General features: G+C 31.8%; 1 protein-coding gene across 1 annotated transcript; it reads left to right on the plus strand.

Moving 5' to 3' along the window:
- Window positions 1-4: 4 nt before the first annotated feature.
- Sac1 (phosphatidylinositol-3-phosphatase SAC1) lies at window positions 5-27,966 on the plus strand. The gene is made up of 19 exons (XM_089234824.1): window positions 5-172; window positions 5,337-5,428; window positions 5,685-5,762; window positions 7,206-7,333; window positions 9,515-9,664; window positions 9,795-9,854; window positions 11,061-11,094; window positions 12,080-12,267; window positions 12,361-12,447; window positions 13,518-13,589; window positions 14,947-15,026; window positions 16,135-16,233; window positions 16,359-16,497; window positions 16,601-16,670; window positions 17,307-17,379; window positions 19,565-19,658; window positions 19,811-19,912; window positions 21,812-21,872; window positions 25,478-27,966. The coding sequence occupies exons 1-19, from the start codon at window positions 138-140 to the stop codon at window positions 25,615-25,617; spliced, it is 1,782 nt and encodes a 593-aa protein (XP_089090950.1). The 5' UTR covers window positions 5-137; the 3' UTR covers window positions 25,618-27,966.

The following is a 27,966-nucleotide window of genomic DNA, read 5'->3' on the forward strand; positions in this document are numbered from 1 at the left end:
CTGTGATTATTATTTGCCCATCCGCGGAGAGAAGATTGCCGAGTTTTCGGTCTTCCCGGAGAAAAAAAAAATTAATTATAAGGAGGTGATAGTGTATTTTAATAATTAAATAATCGCGGCGCGTTTAATTTAGGAAAATGAAAAGATCGGAAGTTTATAGCAGCTTGATACTGTAAGTGCATTAATTTTCCTCGAGTTTTGTTCTCCAAAACGCAATAGTTATTTAAGTTTTCCTGGTTGTGTATTTTTTTGTAGGTGTTTCCCTGTTTTTTACTAACGCTCGGAAATTACTGTAATTGACTAATAAATTTCTAATTAATTATTATACACTGTATATTATGTCGCTAAAATGCTTTGAGTAAAGTTGTCTCTAAAGTTATGAAAATAATTCGGATCAAATCAATCGCAAAGTAACATAGCTTTCTCATCTAAAGAGAATTCCATCTAAAATTTTGATGAGTCATAATATACTTATCCTATATATAAGTAATTTTTGTCAATTACTCATTCAGTATCGGCATTAGTGAAATATGTGTCATTGATAATATATTCCTGTGCCGCAGAATGTGTAGCCATAATTTTGTGATGTACAGTCGAGTTTGCCTGTAACATATCCCCTAGGTGATTCGAGAAGTGTGTGTTATAACCGATGTGTATGTTGTAAGCGAGGTCTTGAAATTAGCGTGTGTAAAGTGCATTATTCAGAATATCTTGAATGAAATGAGCTTGTGCAGCACTATTTAAATATAGAATGAATATTGTTTTCTACAGGGTATATAGATTATGCATAATTTTTTTTCTCAATTTAATTGATTTAATGTATCATTTAAGTTTATGCTAATGATTTTCATTCAAATTTTACTTGGCAATCAACTTGTTTTTGCATAGTCTTTCAATAGATGGAGATTTGATGCTCTTAAAAGAGTGGATTTCTGCTTTCCACGATCACAACAATCCTTTGTCACTGCTATCTAACAAGTGATTCTAAATGTAACAGGAAAAATTGAACATTCAATCATTTGAAGAGCATATTCCATGTGGTTTTTACAGAAATGCATAGGACAAAAAAAATTTTTTAAATAACACATGATTTTAACCTTTTAACGGCCAATGTTTCCAATTTGGAACATCAGTTTTATTAATTAGAAAAAAAATATTTTTCTATCATGATAGCACTTGATTTTTTTTTTCTTGAATGCATAAGATTCCAAACTTAATTTGCAAAACAAAAATTTCATTCATTTCAGCACTTATGCCATAAATTTTATTTTTTTAAATTACCTGTTTTTACGGAAGAATAAAATTTTAATGTTTTTGTTTTGATTTTAATGTTGTTTCTATGGACATAGGCAAGTCCAGAAAACATACAAGAACATTTTTTTTCCTGAATTTTATGGTTGATATTTCTAAACTAAAGGATCAGAAGAGGAAATAATATAGAAAAATTTAGAAAATCAATTCAAATCTTAATTCGGCCAGTAAAAGGTTAATATTAGAGAGTAGATATATATATATTTTTTTATTACTAATAAATAGCATTTTTCATCTGTAGATCATTATGGTGCTAATGCAATTATTTACAATTAATCAGTTAATGTAATTATTTCGACAATAATTCTTTTTTTTTTTTTAATAAAAAATTCCCAGTTTTCTGGGAAAAAACCCCATTAAGATATCACCTGCATGACACAATACATGTTGTACAAATAACTCAGTTTTTTTGCTTCATTTTTGAGGCTTTTATTTGCCACACAGTATGTTATATCAAAATTATTTTCCGAATTACGAGATTGTTTTTGGTATCTTATATCCGCAGTGTATGTTTTAAGCGCTGTATGTTATAACAGGTAAAAATATGTGGTAGTGAATGTGCCGAAAATTGTGATTACAAAATTGCATGTTATATTCAGGGTATGTTTTAAGTGTACTCAACTGTATTTATTATATATATAGATAGAATATGCAGTATTTCTTTATCAATGACGTATTTCACTACTGCCAATACTGATTGAGTAATTCACAAAAATTGTTTAAATATAAGCAAATAATAACTTGTCAAAGGTTTAGAGAGACTCCCCAGAACAGCTATATATAGTATAATGCCTTTTGGCGATGTGTTGGAAATTTTTCTCTTTGGTGAAGGAAAAGGTCTGAAAGTATGTCAAGAATGAAGTGGTCGTGCTTTCAGATGTGTTTCTTGCCAAAGGCAAAAATCTCCAACACATAGCCAAAAAATGTATAACACTGTGGCTGTTAAAACAAAGAAATGATGATAAAAAAAAATAAGCAACAATAACAAAACAATTTCTTGAACTAAATTAGAGATTGAGATTAAAAATATAACAGCCTAGACCTATTCCTAACTAGATCATGGCCCGCCGCCCTGTCTCAATGAAAAGATTTTAGCAGGTGGTCCACGCTGGAAAATACACGTGTGTGTTGTGAATTTAATGTGAAGTCTGTCTCTGAGTAATGCTTGTTGTGTGTAGTGTTGCCATCAATTTTTCTAACTATGAGTGAAGTGTAATGATTGAATAGTTCCACCGTTGTAGGTCTGTTGCTCTCTGTGGCAAGACTTTTCAATGAGGAGATCAGCTAGCATTTGTGCTTTGAAGTTGAGAACCACAGAAAACCAACTTCAGCTGGCCATCACTGTAACAACAGTGGGGTTCATAACATTCTAGACCAGATGCAAAATTGAAAATAATAAAAACCCAGACAATCTTTTAAATAATATAATGGTCAAGGCAGAAAAGCTGTCTGGGTTCAATAAAAACATGATTACAGGATTAAAATTACAATGGCTAGTTTGCAAAAAATTAAAATAGAAATATGAAATGTGTACAACCTGAGAAAATCCTAAGGACAAATTCCAAATGAAATATTCCAACAAAAAATACTGAACGTAACATACTGAATAAAAATTGTATGTAAAATACAACATATAACATAACGAATAAAAAAAAAAAGCTTTGAAATCTGTTAGTGTGCTAACAGACTTGATTAATTCAAATGCCATGCTAAAGCTTGTAGCGAACTCTAAAGGTGATGTTACCTTCAGATAACTAATAGTAAGAAAGGATATGGCAACCCCCAGAAGCTGAAGAAATAATAATAGCAGGCAGAAAAAAAAAAAAACCACCAACAGAAGAAAATGGCCGACCATCACCAACCAGGAAGAAAAGTGCAAACAGGCTAGAAAAAAAATTGCCAAAGAAAGAAAAAGATTATGGTACACCTGTTTCTTTCCCACACATACACTCATAACACACATTCCCACATAAAAGTACCAATTTGTTAGAATTTCTGTAGAGGAATATGTATGAGGTGCATGTGTATGGTCCAGTGTAGTAGTTAGTAGCAATACCCTAGGCTAGATCTTTGGCAGGCCCCTAGCCAGATTATTTATAAGTAATTATTTATAAGAATTTACTGTGTAAAAATATTGTGGGCATCATACTGGACTCTCATTGTGACAATCCAGGTTCAAACCCTGCTGGCAGCACAGTGGTAGTCAGCTGAAGTTTTCTGCAGTTTTCCAAAATGTGAGTCAGTCTTCCATTCCAAAAAGTCTCTCCGTAAATAGCAAGCAGATAGCAGCATGATATTTACATTACATGAAAATTCAAGTGTTTACAGGCTTCACTTTTAACAACAGCAAGAATACACAGCAAGTGTACACCAACAATATAAATACATTGGGGCTACTCATATACACACACAACACATTCTTTCAGGTATCGATTTGTTAGAAATCCTGTAGGCTATTCAATGCATGTGCAGTTAAGTGGTAATGTAAAAAACAAAAGATAACAATTGCCCAGAGCCCTGGACTAGAGACCTGCCAGCCCCATCCTTGTGGGGGGCATTAACACATTAAACACAACAGCTTATTTGTTACACATCTTATTTAGCGGTGTTGAGTCAGCTAAATAATTTGGCCATTGTTTCAGGGCTTGACAAATCGTGAAAAAAAATGTACGCACCAAACTAATGTTATAAGAGCCAAGTAGGCTATATTTTTTTTGCCAAAGCTACTGATTACTCATTGAAAATTTTAGGCCTATGTGTTTTTTTTTCTGCTGCTATGCTATTCTGATGGGCAGAAAATTTCTTCCTATGCAGATTTTTTAGTTACCATGGTGACTAGGATTTGTTGAACCCTGCATTATGGTTTAAGCTATTTCCTTAGATCCTTCTCACATGGGATGCTGAAGTCTTATCTTGAGTAACCCTGAGACCAATAGACTATTCAACTGGGCGACTTGAGTTGCCCTTTTTTGCCCTCTCATGGTGATATTTCAAAAACTTGAGTGTTTAAAAAAAAACCAAAATAAACTGAGGAATAATGAACAGATAGATGCAACATTTATTGTAACTCCACCATTTATTAACGTATAAAGACATCAGGATGATCAGCGGTGAATAGCTGAAAATGAAAAATTGCATACCAGAAAAGTATGAGAGGGTGCATCAGCTATATACATGGTGGGTCACTTAGATCAAGGCTGGACAAATCACAAAAAATCCCAGGAGCTAAAAAAATTTTACCCAGACAAAAAGGTCCAAGATAATGCTCGTTTTGACTTTTTCAGGGCAGTGGACCTCTTTCATATGTTGGCAGATATGCTGCTATAAATTCTGTACACTTTATGCTGCTCTCGGCCTGCAATTTAGTAATTACACAAAAAAATTTAGGTGCCAACACTAATTTTTTAATTGCCATGACAACCTGGTGCCTTTGTTATGTCCAGCCCTGGCTTAGATACAGAGTCTTCCAGTATCTGTGCCACGTCAGTATCCCTGTGTTTTGAGGACCTTACACTTGTGCAGCCAGTTGCTCCTGATAGGGAATTTCAGTGGAAAGTAAAAAACACTCATAAAATCATTGGCTTTTGCAGTGAAATGCATGATTTCTAAACATTATGTTGGCCCACCTCCTTGAAAAAATAAGACTCCTAGTTATAGCTCTGTTTATGCAGATTGGGTGACTGTTAGATCAATGCTGATGTAAAATTTTGTGATTGAGCAAAAAATATATAAATAGATAGAGATATATAGACAGAGATATAAAAATAAGTTCATCTGAATCTTAGCTTCAGAATACTAAAAAAAAACTTGCGGCAGGAAAAAAATTGATATCATTATTCAAAGTCCTGATAACTATAAACATATTTTTTCCTATGTTATATGATATTGGTCCATTCTGTTCTTTGCAAAAGGTGATAACAATACCCATATGATAATATTATCTGTGATTCTCTAATAAGCAGCATTGCTGTATGTTTATTTTTTTTCCTGTGTAATTTCTACACTTGGGCTATTATTATTTTCAGATACACAACACCAGAAAAGTTCCTTATTGAACCCATAGATTCAGATGAATTGCTCGTAATAGACAGAGTATCCAAGGACATTTCTTTACAACGTAAGTAAATCTAAATTATACAACACTTAAAAAAAATCATGATTTTATTCTCTGTTGCCTTGCTACTCCTCTTGCTATTAGAGGCTCAATTAATGTCAAATCGCAGGGCAATATTTTCCATCTAAGCGTACGTGGTAATTTCTGGTAATTTAAAATTCCCCAAAAATTTGGTTGCTTAATGAGGGACTGTTATATGTATAATTATTTAGCAAAAAAGAAAGAATTTTTTGGGATATAAATTTTTTATTTTCTTCAGGAAATCGTAATCAGATTCCTCCAAGTGCAACCAGCCAGGCAATATGTGGCATCATGGGCACGATTCATTTATTGGCAGGTAAGTAATATATGTATACAGTAAAACCTGTCTATAATGATACCGTAGGGGGGGTCTAGAAAAAATATTGTTACAGGCTATCATTGTAGACAGTTTGAACATTTGCACTATTTCCTATTAACCCCTTAACTGGGACCAAAGAAAATATCTTTATAGGCAGGTTTATCGTTTAGACAATATCATTATACACAGGTTTCACTGTATATATACAGTAGAACTTTTATTGTAACAGACATCGCTTATAAAGGTTGCTTATATTCATTTTATATTTCCAAGCAAGTGATTAATCATTGATTGTTGTGCTGTTTTGTATATGGATGTGCTGCATTACTCATACCACTCACTAGCCAGAGAAACTAAGAATAGCGCAATATATATATACATACATGTTTTTCAATTAAATCTATGTTGAAGGTTGTTTTTTTATTTCGTATATGCATGGCTCCCACATCTTAGAGCAGGGCCTCCCAGACCAGACTTTCCATGGGCCCTTCAACAGTGAATTTATGGCATGAAAAAACAAAAAATGATGAAAATCATCCTGGGCCCCATGTCTGGAGCACTATCAGCCTCAGCCTTGGGGGGGGGGGGGGCTATGAGTATATAATAAATACTTTTCACAGTTAATTAGCTAACTACTGTACTTTCATTCATGTACACCTTGTTGCATTACACCCCTATAAGAATTATTTGTTATCAACTCGACTTTCAATAAAAAAGACAATGTTTAGCCCATATTAGTCTGCTGTAATGAGGTTCTACGATATACATATGTACATAATATATATGATTAGGTCGAAATCACAAAAACTTTTTCTATATGATAGCCTAATATTTGTGAATTCATAGGGTGACCACTAGGTGTGGATCTAGGGGGGCATTTCTCCTCTGAAGACCTAGATAAATTGGTCTGCCCCATAAAACACAAGATAATTTTAAAAACCTACACAGTTAGTTTCCCCTCCCACACCACCATGTATCTCCATCTAGCTGAGAATGAGGATGATATTTTTTAAATTTTACCGATTAACAAACTCACAATTTAAAACTAATAAAATTACCATAATTTTCACCAAAAACTTAGCAATATTACCATTTTCACTGAAACAAAAAATTTGTCCAATCAAGATAGCTGAATAATTTCTTAAATTGTTAACTTGTTATTGGTAAGATTTAGTAAGCTCATTATTTTCTCTTCTGACATTTTTTTTTCCATAAATTTAAGGGTAACATACAATTATTAACATAATTATCTTTCTTCACTAGGATGTAATAAACAGATTTTTCTTCATAAATTTTGTTAATAAGAATTCAAGATCATGTCTTAGTTATACCAATGTGTCCAAGAGGCTTTTCTTTGTATAATTTCTCTTTTGTTTGGTCAAATTTTCTAAGTATGCACAATATCTTTAATATCAAATTCATATTGAATTATCTTCTCAGGCCCTTATTTAATAGTCATCACAAAGAAATCAAAAGTTGGTGAAATCTATAATCAACCTATATGGAGGGTGGAAGAAACCGATATCATCCCATACGCTCGGACGTTACTCCATCTTACAGAGGACCAGGTCTATTGATAACCTTTTATCTTCAATTTTTTTTCATAATACTTCAAAAATATTTATTAACTATAAAAGAATTCTTTTGCCAATTTTTATCAATTAGGTGCTTTAATTAATTATAGATGTTCTAATTCACGGTCATGATGAAAACAGAAATTATTTGTAACAGAAATTATTGTGATGCTTTTTTTCAATTTAAAATGTTTATTATAATTTTGTAAATAAATTAGTTAAAAGAGCACCCAGTTAAAAACGTTTAGTTGAGAGATAGAGAATTTTATAGACATGCTACATTTTCCTATAGATTAAAAAATGTAACAGCTTCTGAGTGACCATGCTTCTCAATCTTTATACTGTGAAAAAAATTTATCTTTTGAGAAATGGGATTTTCTGGATGTTATTCCGAAATGAATCTTTGAAAGGAAAAGTGATTTGTCTTCTCTGGGAATCCAACCTGGGTCCTCTTGCATATCAGGCAAGTGTGTTAACGAATATACCAGGGGTACACTTTTTACTTCTTTATAACATATATTATTAGCATGAAGTGCTGAGTAGAGGCATTGCAGCCTCCCTTAACTACAGCAATGACCGCCTCACAGGTGGCCATATTATTAACAAATTTTTGTTTCCAGAGATTTGTTTCAGCACAGCATCCAAAAAATCCTATTTCTCAATACATTTTTTGCTGAAAGACAACATATTCTATCTTCTTTTTTTTGCCTCATATTTTATTTTTGGGAAATTCTTCTTTTCTTTGGGAAAACTTCTTTCATCACATGTATAAGTTAATTTGTTGTAGCCTGTTTTCAAGGATAGGATGATAATTTCTCTGTCTTTTCAAACCGTAATGTGAGGTTGGAAAATTTTTTCACTTGTCTCATTAACATCTTTTTTCTTAAATTAAAAAATGGTGTGATCATCACATATTCCAGAGACATCTTTACTATCTGTCCAGAGAATCTCATTCCAATGGAAAATAAGAAAAGTAGTTTGATAAGTGTAGCCTCTTCACACCTGAGCCAAAACTGACTATTAAAACTATGTTAGATTGATTTGTGTTTATTGTATGTCAAAATGTCCTTTAAAAATAAAAATAAAACCCATTTTTTTAATTATGTATATTTAATTGATAGGGTTGATACCTTTACTAACTCCATTTATAAGTTAGGTATACATATGTGTACCTCAGATCTTAACTTGAAAAAAAAAAATCTTTGGTTTTGTGTATAAAACCTGTATAAAATATTTATGTACCTCTGGAAGAGGTTATGATGAAAGAGATGAAGACAGTGAAGGGAGGGGGGCATTTGATAGAGCAATAAAGCTGTGTTTCGAAACTTTTGTGTACCGAAGGACCAGTGATATGTCTGGAGAAATTCAATGGACCACTAATTAACAGAAAGAGTAGAGTGACCATATGTCCATTATTTTATTAGGCATTCTCATATTTTTCAGCATTTTGACTTTGTTTATACAATTGTTTTGTTTTTTCAATGAAGCTTATTTCAATTCGTAATTTTCACTAAAATCGTAAATGAAGATAATTTTCATAACTTATAAATTATATAATAGTAGTTATGGCTGTAATTTATACATAATCATTGCATATATTTGTATTGCTCAACATTTTTTCCCTGAGATGCATTTCAGTTCACTGCAATTTTCAGTAACCCTTAATTTTCCCATCCATTGGTAATTTTTCAGAAATTTTGCTGGGAAAATTAGTGATTTTGGTGATATACTTGCTGGTGTCCCATTTTTTTTATTGTAGTTAAGGGAAAAAACCAGATGCAATTTTTTCCTCTGAAAAAATTGACAGAGAATTGAGTGACAATTTTTTCCTCGGAAAAAATTGGCAGAGGGAGACAAAAACAATTTCATAGGGGCAGCCAGAGTTGGAACAGGCAAACTGCATAATCCACAAAAACTTAAATGCTGAAAATATCTTGAGTGTTATAAGCTAATTGAATAATGGTTACTTAATATACATTTAGTGTTTCAGTTCTCAGATATTAATATTGCTATATTACTTTTATGGATTTATCATACTTCATCTTATTTTATGGTTTTTGCCGTAATGTTTGACTTTAAAATTTTTTATTTAAAAGATGCACCCACTTCTGCTGTTTGGGTTACAGTGCGTTATTATGAATTTTTCCTAATATTATTTTCTTTACATTATTCCAGATTCAATTCAACAAGCAATATCTGTCTATGATTCAGCTTGTTTTAAATACTCCATATTTCTATTTTTCAACAACTTATGATTTGAGTTACACATTGCAGAGACTGCACAACACAAGTCCAGACTTTCTTGAGTTGCCACTTTTCGAAAGAGTATGTATCAGAGTCAGTTAAAAATTGTTTAATATGAATTTATTTAAAATATGTGTCATGTTCTAAGTATGATAAAGTGAATGAATTGAATCAGCAACTGGTTACATATTTACATCTTACATTTATTCAGGGTGAGCAGCGATTTATTTGGAATTCTCACCTTATGCGGGATCTTTTGGCTCAACAAGAGGTGAGATTTATATTGTATTTATTACAGTAGAAATTCTACTATATTGTTCGTCTAATTTTTAGTGCTATTTATTTGATTTTGAAAATATTAAAATCTTTTTTTCTCATATTTTGTTCCTTTCAATTTTAATCCAATTGCATCCTCCCTCTAAATTTGCTATTTATTCTGTATCACCATATATATCAATGAAAAAACTGACTTTCATGTACTGTGTGCAAGTGGATTCCTCTCTTAGTGATGGATGACACCACAGTCTCATGGATTATTCAACCTATTCGTAAATAGGTTACTTTCATTCAAAAGTTCAGTATTTTTCGTCTACTTATTTGACCTCTGCATGTGTCATTTTGAGTTAGAGGAAACAAAAATGATAGGCTACTTTAAAAGTTTGTCAGAGCTGAGCAGATACCTGAAATAGCCAAAAAACTGTTGGGCAACAATGTTACTTCTCTGATGCTGCCAGTATTATAGTTCATTCCTTTATATTGGTTTGTCACTTTTTCAATCCTGCCACAGAAATTGAAGAAAACCCGGGCACAAGGCCGGGTATTATAGCTGGTTTTATATATAGCTACATCTCTAACTGCTGCAAAAATAGGTTGATAAAGCATTCACCTGCCATACAAAATTGTTTTCAAAGGGTTTTTTTTAGTTTGATACCTGCTCAGATGTTAACAGAACCTTTTCTGATAAAAAAGATGCAGCTGTAAATTTCCACTAAAATGGTTGCACATTATTTTATTACTGTAGGAGGTTCCCACATTATGCTGTTAGTCCACCAATCACTGTGTGGAAGAGACATGAAGAAAGGCCATTCAGAATAATCTGTAAACTGTAGTTCCTAGTCTAATTAGTCCTTGTGTGTAAAAAATAATTATGCTGTGATAAATTTTCAAATAAAGGTTCACATCAGAGTGAAATATTTTGCTGTATATTTTACAGATCACATGGTATACTAAAATTCTGCATCATGCCTTTTGGGAATCTTAAGGCATGCTTATAATCACTTGCGAACAAATTTATCTGAAGAAATTAAAATACAATATGTATAATTTTGGCATGCTATTTATATATTTTCATTCATTTGACAGATAAAAGTTTAAAAATATATTAAAGCATAGTTTCGTGTTGTGGAAATAATTTGGTTTCTTAAAAACATGGCTATATTATACATTTATTTAATTTTTTCACTTGTTTTTTTAATAGTTGCATCAGTACTGGCTTCCAGTTATACATGGATGTATCTTTTTTCTTTTTTTTTCAAATATCTTATTTTTTATATAAAAGTAATTTTGTATTTAACATGACTTGGTATGTATAACACCTGTTATTATTAATTATCGCAATGCATTCTATATTCTGTAAAGTACATTTTAGTTTTTATTAGGGCTGGTTCGATTGATCGAGTTGGTTAATCAATCATTTGTTATTCGCAGTTAAAAATTTTAGTTGAATTTATCGACTTGATCAATCCAATTAAAGTTTGATTAAAATTTGTGTAAAAAGTTAGTAATTTGACTTTATTTATTTAATAAAACTGATTAAATGTCCTAAATTATTGTACCAATATATAACATTTTTGATAAATGGTCATATTTATAAACATTTGTAACAATATTTTGACCAAATGTTTTTGGCATTAGGAAATAAAAGTCCATTCAATGAAAAATTGTGATAATTTCAAATTGAGTTTGTGATGAGAGTTTTAGAAAGAATAGGCCAAAATTTATTGTCCCCACTATGAACAGTAGTTGTTCGTATTTTTGGAAGTATCAGTTCCTCTCCTCAAGTCCCTCCATTTGGGAGGAGTTTGAAGGAAAACATGTGAGACAGTATGATCGAAAGTAGTTTCGAAATCTGTGACTAACCTAAAATAATTGATTTAAAAAAACCCCACAAGATCCAAATGAAGAAATTCCAGGCTTTAACAAATTATGTTCATCATACGAGTATTAAATTGCTTCAAGTGGCAGCATTAATTTCCAGTCTACTCTTATACTTGTTTACATTTAGTGAATAGGTGCATGCAATGAATAAATTACAATTTTATAGCATCAATTAATATTATATAGTTATGAAAAATATTCGATTAAAATTTGATTAATCAATTCCCAGCCCTAGTTTTTAAAAGAAATCCTTGTCCAGATAATTTTTTAATCATTGTATATATTTTGTATTCTATAAAGTCACCATATTTTTGGATTAGAATTTCTTAACTTTCTTAGTTATTTCGATCAAAAGATTCATGATCCATCAAAAATCAATAACATGGACACTGATATCAAGGCGCAGCAAATTCCGTGCTGGCACTCGTTTCTTCATGCGAGGGTTGGACGGTGAGGGACAACCTGCAAATTTTGTGGAAACTGAACAGATTGTTGAATATGATGGCTGCAAAAGTTCATTTGTTCAGGTAGTGATAAAATATGTAGTAACAGTGTTTAATTGTATGATGAATTATGTTTGGATATTATTATGTAATTACATTAAGTTGTTTTGTGTCTAGACTAGAGGTTCAATACCATTATTCTGGAGCCAGTTACCAAACTTGAAATACAAGCCAAAGCCAGTGCTGAATAATTCTATGAACCATGTAATGCATTTTTTCATACTTCTATGCTATTATTCAGAGAATATAAACTGAAATACATCTTTTTTTCATCATGTAAAATTGTTCTGTAATTCTTGCTTATAATTCAAGAATTATGCGTCAAAAACATTTGAACGCATTAGCATAGTTTATAGGCCACTGTGTTATGCTGTGTTGTTTACTACTACTACTACCCCCTCTCCCCCCCCCCCAATTTCGAAGTAAAAATGAGTTCTTTAAGAAAAATCCACAAAAATAATTTTTTGATGGTAACTACAGTGAATAGCAGGGATAACATTTATTTCCAAATAACTCCTTCTGGCCCTTAAAATTTCATTAGTGGTGATACTGATCATTGTCTAGATATTAATCTTGAAATTAATAAATATTTTACCTTGTTTTGTTTACTCAAATGTTAAGGTTAGTGGTGTTTTTGTTTTGTACATTATGTTTATGGACTGAAGCATTCATGTTGGCCATACCACACTTGTGAATTAAACACCCCTGTGGATTATAAGAGGATTGTTATCCTTTAAATTAGCAGAATTTTCCATTGCAGATTATAGGAAATTTTTTCCTCATGGTAGCAAAATTTTCTTTCGTGAATTATATGGCAACTGCATTATAAGTAGAAAATTATGGTAATTGAAATTTGATTTATGATTTTTGATCTTTCACTAATCTCAATGTGATAAGAAATGATTATAAAAGAAATAAAAGTTTGCTCATATTGGCAAAATTAAACTGTGGCAGAAACATACTAATGATTATGCATTAGTCATTTCTCATTCATTATGATTCATTAGATCTCTTTGTTACTACTGCTACTATTTAAGCACACGTGCACCTCGTATATATTCCTCTAGTAAATTTCTAGATAATTTGTACATGACGTTTGTTCTGCATGTATGTGTGGCCTCAATCTATTTATGTTGTCAGAGTTATTATCAAGTCTTTCTGTTACTACAATATGAAGCTCATTTGTTTTACTCATTTGACTTAGTTGGTTTTTCTGAAATTAAAATGTTATAAAAGTTTTTTCATCTAATCATTAAAACAAATTTCTGTTATAGATGGATGGCTTTCATACACACTTCAGGGATCAGTTGATGTATTATGGACCACCACAAATAATCGTGAACTTGGTGCGTTATTCAAAGAATTATCACATTATTCATGAGTAAAAAAATTTTACTATTAATGTGCACATTTTATATGATGCATAATTAATTGTCTGTGCTTTCTAATATTTTTTGTATGTATTTATGTATATTATAGTTTGTTTTTTATTATAGAATTTAAGTATCAAATATGTGTTTTTTGAAGAATAAATGATACAGTAAAACCTTGATTATATCTGATGTAATTGAGATAAGCTTATTCTAGGACATTAAATCCAAATCCAATATGCATTGATTTAAAGGGGATTCAGTATCATCTATACCTACTAGTTACAAACAAATATATGTATTCAACAGGCATAAAGTCAGTTTGTTCAACATTTGCTTTGCAGCCCAGTTTAAAAGTTCTTCAGCATCGTCAATTCAATCACTATATCTCATACACCAGCTACTTTTACCTTCAACTTGAAAATAATCACTTTTTAACACGCACCCTTCAAACATGAATACATTAGGAACACACACACAACACTTTCCAGCATACAACAGTTTATTAGAAATTTCTCAGGGGAATGTTTGCAATGTACATGTGTGGTCTACTTGTGATAGTAGTAGTAGTGAAATTAAGTCTAATGTGTCTTTGTTGCTGTCACAAATCAATCAGCTTCTTCAATCAAAAGATTTTTTGCCTTAATTATCATCAGTGGTAGAATTACAGACGATGATAATGTCCTTATCTTCAAGAAAATCTTATTGCTGAGGGAAATGTGTACATCTGTTTATAAAAAGCTCCAGATAAACAGAGATTAGATAACTCAGTTTCTTAGTGAAACGCCTATATAATGATACTCAAAAAAACAGAGAAACGTATTGTTATAAAAGAGTTAATTGGGATATATTAACACCATGAAAAGTGCATCTAGACCAGAGAGTAATATCATTATATGGGTGATTATTGTCATTGAGGGTATTGTTAGACAGGATTTTCACTGTGTAATTCTGTGTATTATTTAAATGAATGAAAATATATGTATAATAGTTTAACCTTTTATTAAATTCAAAATTAAATTAGAGAAGTTTCTTTTTTATCATTTTTCATTTGCAGTATGTGTTAACCAAAAGGCCAGTTTCACCAAGGTCATTCCCTGGGTTCTAATTAGAGCCCCAGTACTAATTTTTCAGCTGAAAACCAGTTTTCAGATAGCTATTTTCATATATAAAATGAGTTATACGGGAAAAAAATTAAAATTTACAACTTTTAATAATTTACTTTTGAAAGTATTCATATTATAAATAAATTTAAGGAAATTATTATATTTATTTCAGATGCAATCATTCATTTGTAACTTATTGCTTCTTGTTTTGTTTCATATCCTGTTAGGTGAATCATACTGGATCAGAAAAAAAGCTAGAGCAGGCTTTAGCAGAGGCGGTTCGTTCATCAGGACTTCAAAATGTCAAGTAAGTAATGAATGATGGTCCTTATATTTATTTTATTGATGTTCAGTTGTGATTATTATACAAAAATTGCAAGTTTTTTTCATGTGTGAAAATGCTGTTATAAATTTCATTTAGTTAAAAATGTGAAAATTATATACAGCAGAACTTGGCTAATTCAAATTTTGTATAATTCGAACATTTACGAACTAACCTAGAGTTTTCTATCTAATTTAATGCTAAAATTGCTTGTTTAATTTAAACTTTTTCGAATGCTTTGGATAATTCAAAGTTGGAGGGAAAAAATTATGATTTGTACGAGCAAATTTAGTTTGGAAAAATTCTAAAGGAAGTCAGGCTCTTTGTTTTATTTGACCAAATTGTTAAACAATAAATTTTCAAAAACCAGAGTTTTGATTATTCTGTTTTTCCTCTATTCTTTCTTTCTTTGATAATTTAATAATGCCCATTTTAAAACTGTTTACCACTTGGTACCGATTATGTTGTTCGACCTATGGATCAAGGTATACCATTGAAAATCTGAATCTTTCATTATCATCAAGAGTATGGAAAAGTTCAGGTTGTAATACATTGATGAAAGCATATTTTCTTGATAGGACGAATTATAAGCAAAATTTGGGAAACAGTTTCAAAACTGATGATCATAAACTGTTTCAGTAAATCAGGCTTTTAGCATGACATGGTCAAGATATTCTGCAGTGATGCTGATTCCAGAACAGTAGATTAATGTATCAGCTAAGATCAACTATTATAGTTATAAATGATTAAAATTTTGGAAACAGTTTTGTAACTGATGGTAAAACTTTAATAATTGATAAATATTATCCTAAGTGAATGTTGATTAGGTTGCGATTTGCAGTTATTTTACAGATCCAGGGTAGATTAATTGGATAAATCGAACTTTTTCCCAGTGACTTTGGACTTCGAATTAACCAAGTTTGACTGTATATACATGCTGTTGATCATATATTTTCATAAATACCATGAAATCCATGAACACTATAGGCTATTGATGGCATGAACATATATAGTCAAACCTTGTGATAAATTCTTATTTTTATGAAGTAATAAGAGTGTATGGAGTCTACTATTTTATTTCATGAATTTACAGGTATGAATCATTTGATTTCCATCATGAATGTAGAAAGATGCGCTGGGATAGACTTTCTATATTAACAGATCGTCTGAGACAGGACCTGCTTGACATGGGGTAAGGGGAAAAACATTTCTAATCTATGTTAAATAATGATTCTGTTATACCATGATAAGTATAGGAATTGAATGAGATCTAGTTGGTTTATTGTTATATTTTGTTTCACATTGTTATATTTTCAGATACTTCATGGTGTTGCGTGATGGTGGTGCTCCTTGTGCACAAGATGGAGTATTCCGCACAAACTGCATGGATTGCCTGGATCGGACAAATGTGGTCCAAAGTTTGCTTGCGCATCAGAGTTTGCAGCTCCAGTTTCAGGTTTTTATCAGAAAAAAAATGAAATTTTTGCACACGGAAGACAATATTTTCTGATAATAGTGTGTAATAAATATATATGATTTCCTTTTGTTTATTTCTTTAGAGGTTAGGCATTTTGAGTGAACACGAAAGAGTTGAAGATCATTCTCATTTTGAGACGATGTATAAAAATGGTATGTGGCCCTCATTTAACATCTTTCATTAGTTTTGAGAAGTTTGATTTTGTTTACGGGCATTTTGGATTACATGCCTGTTCACGGAACAAATTATGCTTGCTCATAAACCAAAATTTCACTGTATTCTTGCTGCAACAAAAATTTCAACATTAATACTCAAAAGATTTCAGTTATGTCAACTTTCTGCAGTGAGGATTCAAAAATCACTGGTACTGGATGATAAACTGGGATTAACGTTTTGAGATAAGCAAAACTTTCACTTATACGTGTTTCTTAACAAGTTTAAATTATATATTTTGTTAGAAAACTTTTGAAAAAAGTGAAAAGTAAAAACTCGAACATTTCAACTTCATAACACTGGACTTTTTAGGAGAAAAAAAAATAGCATTGTGATCATAAGTATAAAAGAAAATTCTCAACTTTTTCCAAATAAGAAGCCTTAAATACTATAAGGATCCTATTCAAGCATGTTGAATAGGATCCATTATATTTCCATTTTGCTGCATATAATTGGATTTTTTGAGTAAATAATTATTTATTGTCAGATGTGTGTGAGAATTAGTATGCTGATGTTTTTGCAATCTCATATATTTTATTTACATTTTTTATACAGTTTATGTTATTACTTTTCAGCTTGGGCTGACAACGCTGATATTTGCAGTGTAGAATATGCTGGGACTGGTGCACTGAAAACAGATTTTACAAGGTATGCTAGCTGTAATATAATTTCATTTATTAACCCCCTTCCCCCCCCCCCCCCGCTTTATAAACAAAAAACTAAAGCAGGAATGTTGCGATGATAAGCTCCATTCATATCTTCGCTAAAATGTTGATAAAATGTTTTATCCCATTTACAACCTGTTCTTTCCATAAATAATTTATTTCACATTTGTTTCCCATGGTTTTCATCAATTCATTGCCTTACAATTTTATTTGAGAACTATAAATTAGCCAAAAAAAATTTCCAACACTGTTTTTTCAAAGTATTCAATGTTTCCCATTTCAAGATATTTCACATATCTTTACATGTTCAGAAATTGTTTGAGTATGTTGTATTTTAATGCCACGTGACTCTTTAACCCTCTTTAATCTCTTTCCGATATCTTGTACACATGCTCAAGAAATACAAAATAGAAGTTCTATTTCCATGTAACTTACAAGTTGCAAGAAATTCCAATTTAAAAGCTTCATATAGCTTTACAAAATAATATGCTAAGTATGTTAGATATTTTCACTCAAGATTCCGGCAGCAAATGTAAAACTCAATGTTAGCAGCTGGTGAAATATATACTACTACAATTGACTCTTAATTATCCGGCCTAGTTAAGTAACTATAATAATAATTCTCTGGGATAAAAATGAGGAATAATTTACTTTTCCAAGTTCCATCAACAGTGAAATAAGTTGAAATTTTTGTAAGAATTAAGTCTACATCAATACAATGAAACATCGATATAATGATATTCTGCAGACCAGGAAAAAATATTGTTGAGGGATTATCGTTATACAGAGAGGCAACATTATCATCACATTCCATCAAATTTATTCTCCTGTTGCCATCTTTTCTAAATTAGCATAGTTACTGCAGTCAAACCTGATTAATGAGTTTTTTTTCTCTTGTGGGAGCAAAAATGTGACTTAGTAAGCAGAGGGATTCGTTAAACGGAGTAAGCCATAGCTGTGCCAATTCTTGCCTCAACACAATTGGGACTTCCAAAAAGTAACCCGGTAAGCGGAGTGCAGTGTTAACCGGGTGACGCACTTACAAAGTTTGACTGTATACTTTTTCTCCGCAAAAATGTTTCATGATTAGTTGATAAACATGATTCAGTTGGATGCATTGCCCATGTAAAGAGGTTCATTGCAATTCACTTTGGTGTATCATACAAAAAGTAGCGATACCAAAAACTTCATCAACACTTTTGATAATCACGTAGTGCCAAATACTGATATTGATAGATGTCCTCAGAAGAACTAAAATATGTGACGAGTTTAAAAATATACTGAAGGATATTTTGAGCGAAATATTTAAAAATATTGTTGTGGTTTAAAAATCTCCTGAAAAAATATTGCTATAGAGGGGATAATAAAGGATATCACTGCATCCGAGGCTATTCGCGATTCCAAACAAGATTTTTAAAAATGCCATTGTAGAGGGGTTTATCATTATATCAATCATCTTTGTAGTTAGGTTTCGCTGTATTTTATTTTAAAAGTGTGTGTACCTATTCATACTGTTCAGTGTACATGATTTTGTTCCCTCGCAATAAAGTTAGACATTATAAAATTTATATTAAAATGTGTATAATATTTTTATATGTGGACATCCTTTTCCTTATAATATAATAAAATAACATAACAAACATTTATAAAGTACTGGCCTGTACTTAGAGGTCAGAATATGTGAATAATAGCGGGTTTCGAAATAAAAAGGGTGTTTTTAATGTTATGAGAGGAGGTAGGAACTGAGCATCTATCGAACTCTGGCCTATCCAGCTTTTTTGTTATCCAGCCTGCCTCTCCGCCACATTAGACCATATAGTCCAGAGTCTACTGTACTACTAAATTGTACCTCGTACTCATTCCTCTGTAGAATTTATAATGAACCTGTACATGCTGGAATATGTTTCAGCTGATGAAATAGAAAAGATTTTTTTAAGCTGAGAACAGACAAGTTACCGAGGTATTTAAGAATTATTTAGTATCTGTAACTTGCATTTTCCAGTATTTTCTAGGCTGCCTTGCTTTCTCTAGCATGCTGGCTAATGAGGAATAATACAGTATTTGAAATATGAAAATCCATTTTTTTGGGTGTTATGTGCATTTTCTTAAAATACAGTTTTGTATTGTATTCGTTGTAATTGTGTTATTTTCATGTGTGTTTTATATAGAACAGGTAAAAGAGGAAAGAAGGGTTTATTGAAAGACGGCTGGAATTCTTTGATTCGATACTACAAGAACAATTTTTCTGATGGTTTCCGACAAGTAAGATCTCAGTGTTATTTTTGATTGTGTGGTAGCCTTAAAATAATTAAATATGTAATTGCGAATTGGGGAAAAATGAAGTGTAAGTTGAATGTAAATGTATAAAAATCCATTAAAAAAATGTAAAACCTGAAAGTAATTGCTTTTTTTAGGATTCTATTGACCTTTTTCTTGGTAATTATCAAGTAGATGGCAATGAAGGCGTCACCAAACCTTGTCCTCTGAGAGAGAAAAGAGATATGAAATACTTTGCTGTAAGTTATTATCATACATTTGCATAAATCTTATTGTCTTATGAATTCTTATGACTCTCTTTGACTGCTTTATGAGAGATTTGAAGGGTATGTGCCCTTGTGTCGAGAAGCATGGTAAAATCTTGATTTTTAATGGACAAAATTTCAGACTTTTTTTTGTTTTGCTTCTAAATATGATTGCATATCCAGTGGTTTGAAATTTAAAACAAGTTTAAAAATCTATGGGGGAGACAGTTGTTTTTGTACCATATTTTCCTGTGTGTAATGCACTGATTATACTTTTAAAAAAATCAATTTTTTTAGTATAGATTATACAAAAGGTCCTGTAAGTCCTGATTCAGCTGATATCTCATCAACCATTTGTCGTAGAGGTGTAATTCCAGTTTAAAAAATGCTCCAAGTGTGTTCAGAAATCACATTGTATCAGTTTTGAGAGTGAAAATGCAGTGTCACGAAATAAAATATCTAAATTTTCATATGGTCTCTCCCCATTTTTCTAACTTTCAGACAAGTTGTTGCTATGTCTCTTCTGAGCCAAAAAAATCCTATTTCTTAAAACAGCGGTATTCACTGAAATATTTGAATTAAAAAAACTGGGAAAAGGTTGGGAAAGAACAGCATAAATGAAAGAAGCACTGTTCGTTAGTTTATGCTGTTCTTTCTCAACTTTTCTTTGATTTTGAATCTGAATGTCTCAGTGAATATTGCAGTTGCAAACATAGGAACTTTTTGTTGGAGTCAGAAAAGTTAGGGCAACAACTTTCTAATTGAGAGTTGGAGGGGAACCAAATAACAATTTCGATTTTTTTTTTATTTTGTGATGCAATATATTTTCACTCTCAAACCTGGTACAGGATAATTTCCGAACACAATTAGAGCATTTTTTAAATTGGAACCATATCTCTATGACGAGCAGTTGATGAGATAAAGGACAAGTTAGGACTTACCGGACACCCTTTATAATGCAGCATACTATTTACAGCTTTTTTTCTTTTGTTTCTGAGAATTTGGACTAGAGATAAATATTTGAAAAATATATTTTTTAAAGATTGGGCATGGATGAGAATAGAGAAAATCAATGGTATTTCTTTCGCAAATGAGATCCACAATTCTTGACACATTTGCATTGGGCATGGATGAGAATAGAGAAAATCAATGGTATTTCTTTCGCAAATGAGATCCACAATTCTTGACACATTTGCATTGGGCTAATTTCCTAAAACTTTCATATAAATTGGAGTTTCTAGTGATATAAAGATATTTCAACATATGTGTATTAAAACTGTGATGATAATTTTTGTAATTGATATATTGTTGAAATTTTCACTCATATATAATGTAAATATATTCACTCACAAAGGCAAGTATGTACCACTGTAAATATATAATCCTGTTAACTAAGAATTTATCAAGAAAGCGCACACATGCCTCCAAAAACAAGAGTTCTCCTTTCTCAACACAATGCTTATTTTTTAAAAATGAGAATTCTCGTTTCTTGATGCAGATATGTAAAGATTTCATTATTTTTGAATGAGATTTGTGTATGTGAATAATGTGCAGCTGTGTATTATACTATGACATTTTTCTCCCAAAGTAGCAAAATATGCATCTGCGTATTTTATAGTGCTACCATAGACATTGTGTCATTAGAGCTTTTTCTTAGAAGTATTTTTAATAGTTTTTATTTCTTTTAATAAATCTTTATAATAGAACACACTTCCTTTTTTTTGCCATTGTGAGGCCTGTCTTGTTTCTTATCGTTGACAGAACTTAAAAGTTCTGTATGCCAGAAATTTTTTTTGTTTAGTTTTCGTTAGCCATAGTGCTTGCTGTACATCTTATTGAAATTAGTTCACTCATTGACAGGTATGAAGTTAATTTTTTTCTTTTTACTTTCAGCTTCCTCTTGTTATGCTGTTTGCAGTGGCCATGTGCTTCTTGTGCTTGTTGATACCATCAAGTTTGTTTACATTTTTCATTTTGCCAACTTCATTCAGTTGTCATAAAAAAAAAATTATAAAAGTTTTTACTTTTTTTTTCAGAAGGGAACCTTTTATATTCATTGTTTTGATCTTTTGGCAGTTTTAATAACATGTAATGATACAATGGTTGTAGCAATTTAAGTCAGTGGTTTCAAACTTTACTCGACTGAGTTTCCTGATGCTTTCTCTAAGTTTTTCTAAAGTACAAATTTTTATTGGTAATAACCCCTTGGCAATCACAGGCGAGATGTCTCGTTCAAATGGAAGAAATTCATTCCAGCTCTTCCCCCTTTTGTTTTTTACCACTTTTCTCATAATAACGGAGCTTTATTTTTATCCAATGAATAGAAATTGTTTTTTTCCCTCTCTATTCTTTCCATACTCCTGTTTAGCTATCCCCCCCCCCCACAACCCCTATAATGCATCTTTCTATTATCTTTTATAAGAGAAAGAAAGAACAAGTAGGGGAGGCTGAGGAAAGAAAGGTGAGGGCAAAGTTAAATCTATATACTGCCACTAATCTTTTTTCCCTTCTATTTCTCACATATTAACAAAAAAAGCAGTTCCATCACTGATACTTGAAATATAGATTATCCAAATTTGTTGCCAAAAGCTTGTTGGTGTAGGGCAGTGATTCCCAACGTGGGCATTAACACCCTCTAGAGGGTGATGGAATGTTCTGGGGGAGGCGAAAGAAGCTAGAGTATAACATAGGATTCTACGGGTTATATTGTGTTGGGGGGCTATGGGAGAAAAAAAAAATTCTGAAGGGGGCGATGGGACAAAAAAAAAAGATTGGGACACTATGGTGTAGGGGTTAAAAAATATATATTTGTTGTTTGAAGATGTGCTGTGTAGTCTAGTGGTTTAGATATCTGACTCTCATCTTGACGACCCAGGTTCGAATCCCGGAATGACCAACCATGCTACTTCTGTACAAATACGGTACTCAAACTAGTTTCCAATATTCCAAATACCCTTAGTCTTCCTAAACCCAGTTTGAAGACGTGCCGTGTAGTCCAGTGGTTAAGATATCTGACTCTCATCCAGACGACCTGGGTTCAAATCCCGGAATGACCAACCACGCTACATCTGTACAAATATGGAATACGTCAGCCCCCGTACTCGTGGGGGTTAGGTTCTGGGGATGACACAAATATAGAAAATCTGCAAATAACTGAAACCATAGTTTTTTCCCTTGTATATCTTGTTTATTGAACAGCATGAGAAGAGCAGGGTAACGCAGAGCTATAAATGAATGTAAAAGAGGGTGCAGTGATTGTTGGAGATATTTTCTGAAAGAACAATTGTGATTTCTGTTTGCCATTTCTTCATATCATCAAGTATGTTGGAATATGATGACAAAGCTTCCTCTACCAATTTTTCTACATGTGAAGAGAGTACCATAGAGAGATCTATGCCATGAAAACAATCTATTGCTGATTTTAACGTGCGAAGCTTTTCCACTATGTTACTCATCGTGACATGCCTTCCACTTCTTTATCTTCATCCGGTACAACTTACTTCAGTTTCAGGAGCATTAATTCCTCCTCGGTCAATACTTCTGAATTGCTATTAATTAGCTGTTCAACTTCCTCTATATCCATATCATTGAATCCATCTCCACCCACCTGCTTCGCTAACGTGACAATATTTTTTATAGTCTCTTCAGTTGGCTGTGGAACTCCAAACACAAATGGTTGTGTCCTTTAGCACACATTGTGGCCAAAGGTTAATCCAACCCGAGGTGACTGTATTTCTCTTGGGGACTGCCACGGCTCTAGTGATGACAATAATGTCATTAGCAAGCCATCCTAAACATATACAACTCAAATTTTGTAAACAAAACACGTGAAGGATAATTTCTTAGTGTTGCAAAAAAAATTCCAATAAAGGGAAAAAACTGTGGGTGGGGGGGGGGGAGGTGACTGTATAATGAATGTGAAACTGTAGTCTCTGATTGCAACATACCTTTTTGGAAATATGGGATTTTTTTTCTTTTGGTATCCTGATATACACAATACAATTAGTGATTACAATAATGTCAAAATTATCTTTCAACTACTATAAAATTATTTTTTTACAATTTTTATTCAAGTACTTGGATAGTAATCATAAAAAAAGTTTGCAAATGACAGAGAGGAAAAATAGATTTTTTTCCTTTTCTTTTCGACATTCATGTTAATAAAGAAATATTCCTTTCAAGTTGATATGAAAGAATATTCCTACCTACTACTACTTGCCCATATATGGACCTCGTACACATTCCTCTGCAGAATTTCTAATCAATTGGTGCATGGCCCTAACATATTTATGTTGTCAGTGTTGCAGTTTTTTCCTGCTGGTACTGTATAGCATATTTTGAACTGAAGATGGTTAATGCTTGAAATTTTCACGTTACATAAGTATCATGTTGAATGTCTGCCTGCTCTCTATGGAGAGAATATTCCTGTACCAGTATACGTAAAATATTTCTCTTCTGGATTTGTTTCCTGAGTTGGGGGGGGGGGGCAAAGTTGCTTTAAATCAGAAGAAAGCATTCTTTTTTTATGAAAAAATATGTGGTATTTCTAATACTGATCAGTGGAATAAATTATACCTGTGGAACCATTAAAAAAAATTTTGTGTAAAAATTCAAATTATTTTGCTAATTGAAATCTTGTCATTTTTCCATGGGAAAAATTTTCACATGCATGTGCTTACCGGAAATGTGCACACAGTAGAGCCTCGATAATCTGAGGTGAATGGCACTGAGACCACCTCAGATTCCTGAAAACTCAGATTTTCCATAAATATAAATAGAAAACAACTTTTGCAGTGGGGAAGGGGGGGGGGTGTCCTATTCCTTTTCTGCACTTAATTTGACCACCTAATTCATAACATAACTTCCAAGATCCATAAACTACCTAATGGTGGTTGATAGAAGCTCCAGCCTTGTTGCCCAATGTGAATATTATTATTATTATTTTGCGATATAAATTTACTATCAAGGAAGCTGTGAAAAATTCTGCTCTGGGGATCTACTTGAGACCCTAGTTTGGGGTCATTCAAGTATTACGTCAGCATCGAGAGGGGGGGGGGTCAAAAATGGCTAAAAATCTGCTTACGTAATACTTGAATGGCCTCTTTACGGATCAAGACCCCTTCAAACTGAAATAGCTCGTACTATTGAGAAAAATGAGCAAAACTCATCCTTTTGGTGAAAGACGGAGAAATTTCAAAAAGGAATATCTGAAAATTTCAGCACCTCAGATTAATCAGAACCTCGAAGTTACGGGACTCAATTTATCTAGACTCTACTGTACTTTAGTTAGATAATCATGAATATTATTGTGATATCAACATTTAAAACAAACAAATGATCTTATCAATTATTTTTGTATTGTTTTATTTTTTACCTAATGGTTGTTTAGGTATATAACAGATTCCTTGCAAATTTTGCAATGTGTACAGTGAGGGTGTTTCAAATTCTAGCCATTGCGAAATATTGAAGTTGAAAAAAGGATAAAGAAATTATAATTTATTTGCAATATTTAACTTTCTCATAATTATAATCATAATTATTATCTCTTTTTTTTTTCAGTGTACAGCTCTGAGACGCTACTATTTGTGCTGTTTTGGGCAGGAATGGTTGCTGCGACATTCTTAGTGATAATGTACTATGGTACTGAATTTGTAGATTACCCAAAACTTTCAGATCTCAGACCAAAGAAGCTAGTTTGATTGTTATGAAATTGTATAGTATAGCTATGAATATATATATAAATATATTTATGTACACACACACCGTATGAAATATTGTAACATATATAAAATGATAGATCTAAACCACTCTAATTTGTTGACAAATTAGACTTATGTAAATTTTTTTTTTGGTCATTGATTAATACCAAGTATGCAAACAGCACAATTTTCCGGTTTTGAAATTTGATGGTTTCTATTTGGATGTGCAATGCCTTAGATGTTACACATCCCTGTTTGGATTCGTTTCATTAATGCAAAATCAAGTTGTTTTTTTTTATACGTTATAAAATTTTTGAATATAATTTGATGGATATGAAGATCTATGGTAATGAGACTTGGTGCAATCTATATGTTATAGTAAATTTTATGGCAAATTATGCATAATAAATTATTATTATGCATACTTACCTATCATCTTGGTAAGTTTGATAAATTGATTACTTTTACCAGCAAATATGCATAATACCCAAGTGTCATTGGTAAATTTGATGAATACTTGAAATTTATCACCTTTATCTGTGATTATGCAGTGCCCTTGTGTAATTGGTGAATTTGATAAATATGAAAAAAAATTCCAAATGAGTAGTATGTGTGGTGACTATAGTTGTACCCCGATATAATAACAAATTTTATTATTGTTTCCCCTGATATAGTGGTACAATACATTTATTAACTATCATGCATAGTATATCATATAGTATGATTTATCGTGTTTACCAATGATGCGATACTTTGGTACTATGCATAATCGCTGGTAAAAAGTGATAAATTTTGGGAAATTTATTGAACTTACCAAAATACTTTGCAATTCTGCATTATAACCAGATTTATCACACTTACTGTAACATATATATATATATATATATATATATATATATATATGGTTTCGGGGGGGGATTGTGGACTGGCAATAGTTTTTGATAAATCGGAAAAAAAAGTTGGTGCAGCAGTCCATTGAGCTTTTTTGCCTCAGCTGTTTTGACCACATCAGATTGTGCATGTTATGTCTTGAATCATTTCAAAGTTCCTTGCGAGAAACTTGAAATGTCTCAAAATTTTTGTTGCTGTTCTCTAAAATCATTCATTAGAATTTAAAGGTTCACACACACACAGTACACATCTGTGCTCTGATTCCTGCCATATACAGTTTTATATTTATCATGCATTCAGGATATTTATCTGGCATCTATTATAAAATCACGAGAAATTTCTTGTGTCATGCAATAAACCATTTTCATTCTCAAAATATCCAAGTTTGCTTAAATAATTCCTTTATTGAGCTATGATTTGTTTTTTCCTTGAAAATAGCGATAGCAAAATAGTGTTACCCGTTGTACAAATATAATGAAATGTTCTAATTTGCGTATGAAATTATTTTGGAATTTTGTTACCACAACTGAATTTATTTTTGCCCAATGTTTGGGACCAGGACTGTTGAGATGATTCCAGAGACCAATCTTCTAAGGATTGGATGCAAAGACTGGTAGAGTAGCTCTTGGAATTCATGTTTAGGACATAAATGTATTATAAGTGTGTCATATCAGTAACAAATAGCTTGAACAAGCACAACTGGTCTTGCAATGCTTCAATTAGCAAATGAAAGATAATCATTTTTATATATACTTGTATTTATGTGTTACATTTTGCCTTGAACATGTGTATAGATTTGAATTGTTCGGAATTCACTTTGGAGCTTAAGAAATGCTTTTTCTTTTCCATTAGTACATTTAAAATTTTACGTCACGCTTGCAAAGTTTTCTTCTTTCTTTTTTTTCTAATTCTTTTTAAAGCGCTTCCATACATGAACTTTGTAGATCTTTTGTCCACACACTAAAACAACTTGAAGGTGGTTGTTATAAGTTTAATGATGGGTATGTTTATTCCATTCCAAAGGGGTTTAGTTTTGAGAGGTTACTATTAAATGATATTCACTTTTTTCTTCGTCAAGTGACTGATTTCACTCCATGTTCACGTATCGAAAGATCTCAATTTATTGTGAACGCACTTATTTGGTATTTGAGAGCAGCTAATTTCTCCTTCCTGGTGTTATTGAATCGTCTGCAACTGCTTTTTCATTTTGAATGTGGTTTTATGAATTTCATCTTCATTTTATCTGAATAACACATCTATTTCAATCACGGTTAATCTTCAACAACATTTATGTCACTACTGCAGCATATTGTTAACATAATTTTAATAATTTTTAAGATATTGTATTAAGCTACAATATTTTTATGAGTCTATTTTCTTGAATAAACATTATTTCAGGTGATATAAAATATGTATATAACACCATATGTGTATGAAAAAATAAAATGTTGAAGACTG

Source organism: Pholcus phalangioides, unplaced genomic scaffold (assembly GCF_987345545.1).
Source record: "Pholcus phalangioides strain wild (caught in Gottingen) unplaced genomic scaffold, Ppha-v1.0 ptg000001l_1, whole genome shotgun sequence".
NCBI classification, from domain to species: Eukaryota; Metazoa; Arthropoda; class Arachnida; order Araneae; family Pholcidae; genus Pholcus; species Pholcus phalangioides.

Excerpts from the sequence above, each read along its gene's own strand:
- Sac1 (XM_089234824.1), top strand. The coding sequence starts at position 138 with ATGAAAAGATCGGAAGTTTATAGCAGCTTGATACT. Across the intron at positions 173-5,336 it reads GTTTATAGCAGCTTGATACT|ATACACAACACCAGAAAAGT; the intron begins GTAAGTGCATTA and ends TATTATTTTCAG. Across the intron at positions 11,095-12,079 it reads GCTTCCAGTTATACATGGAT|TTATTTCGATCAAAAGATTC; the intron begins GTATCTTTTTTC and ends TAACTTTCTTAG.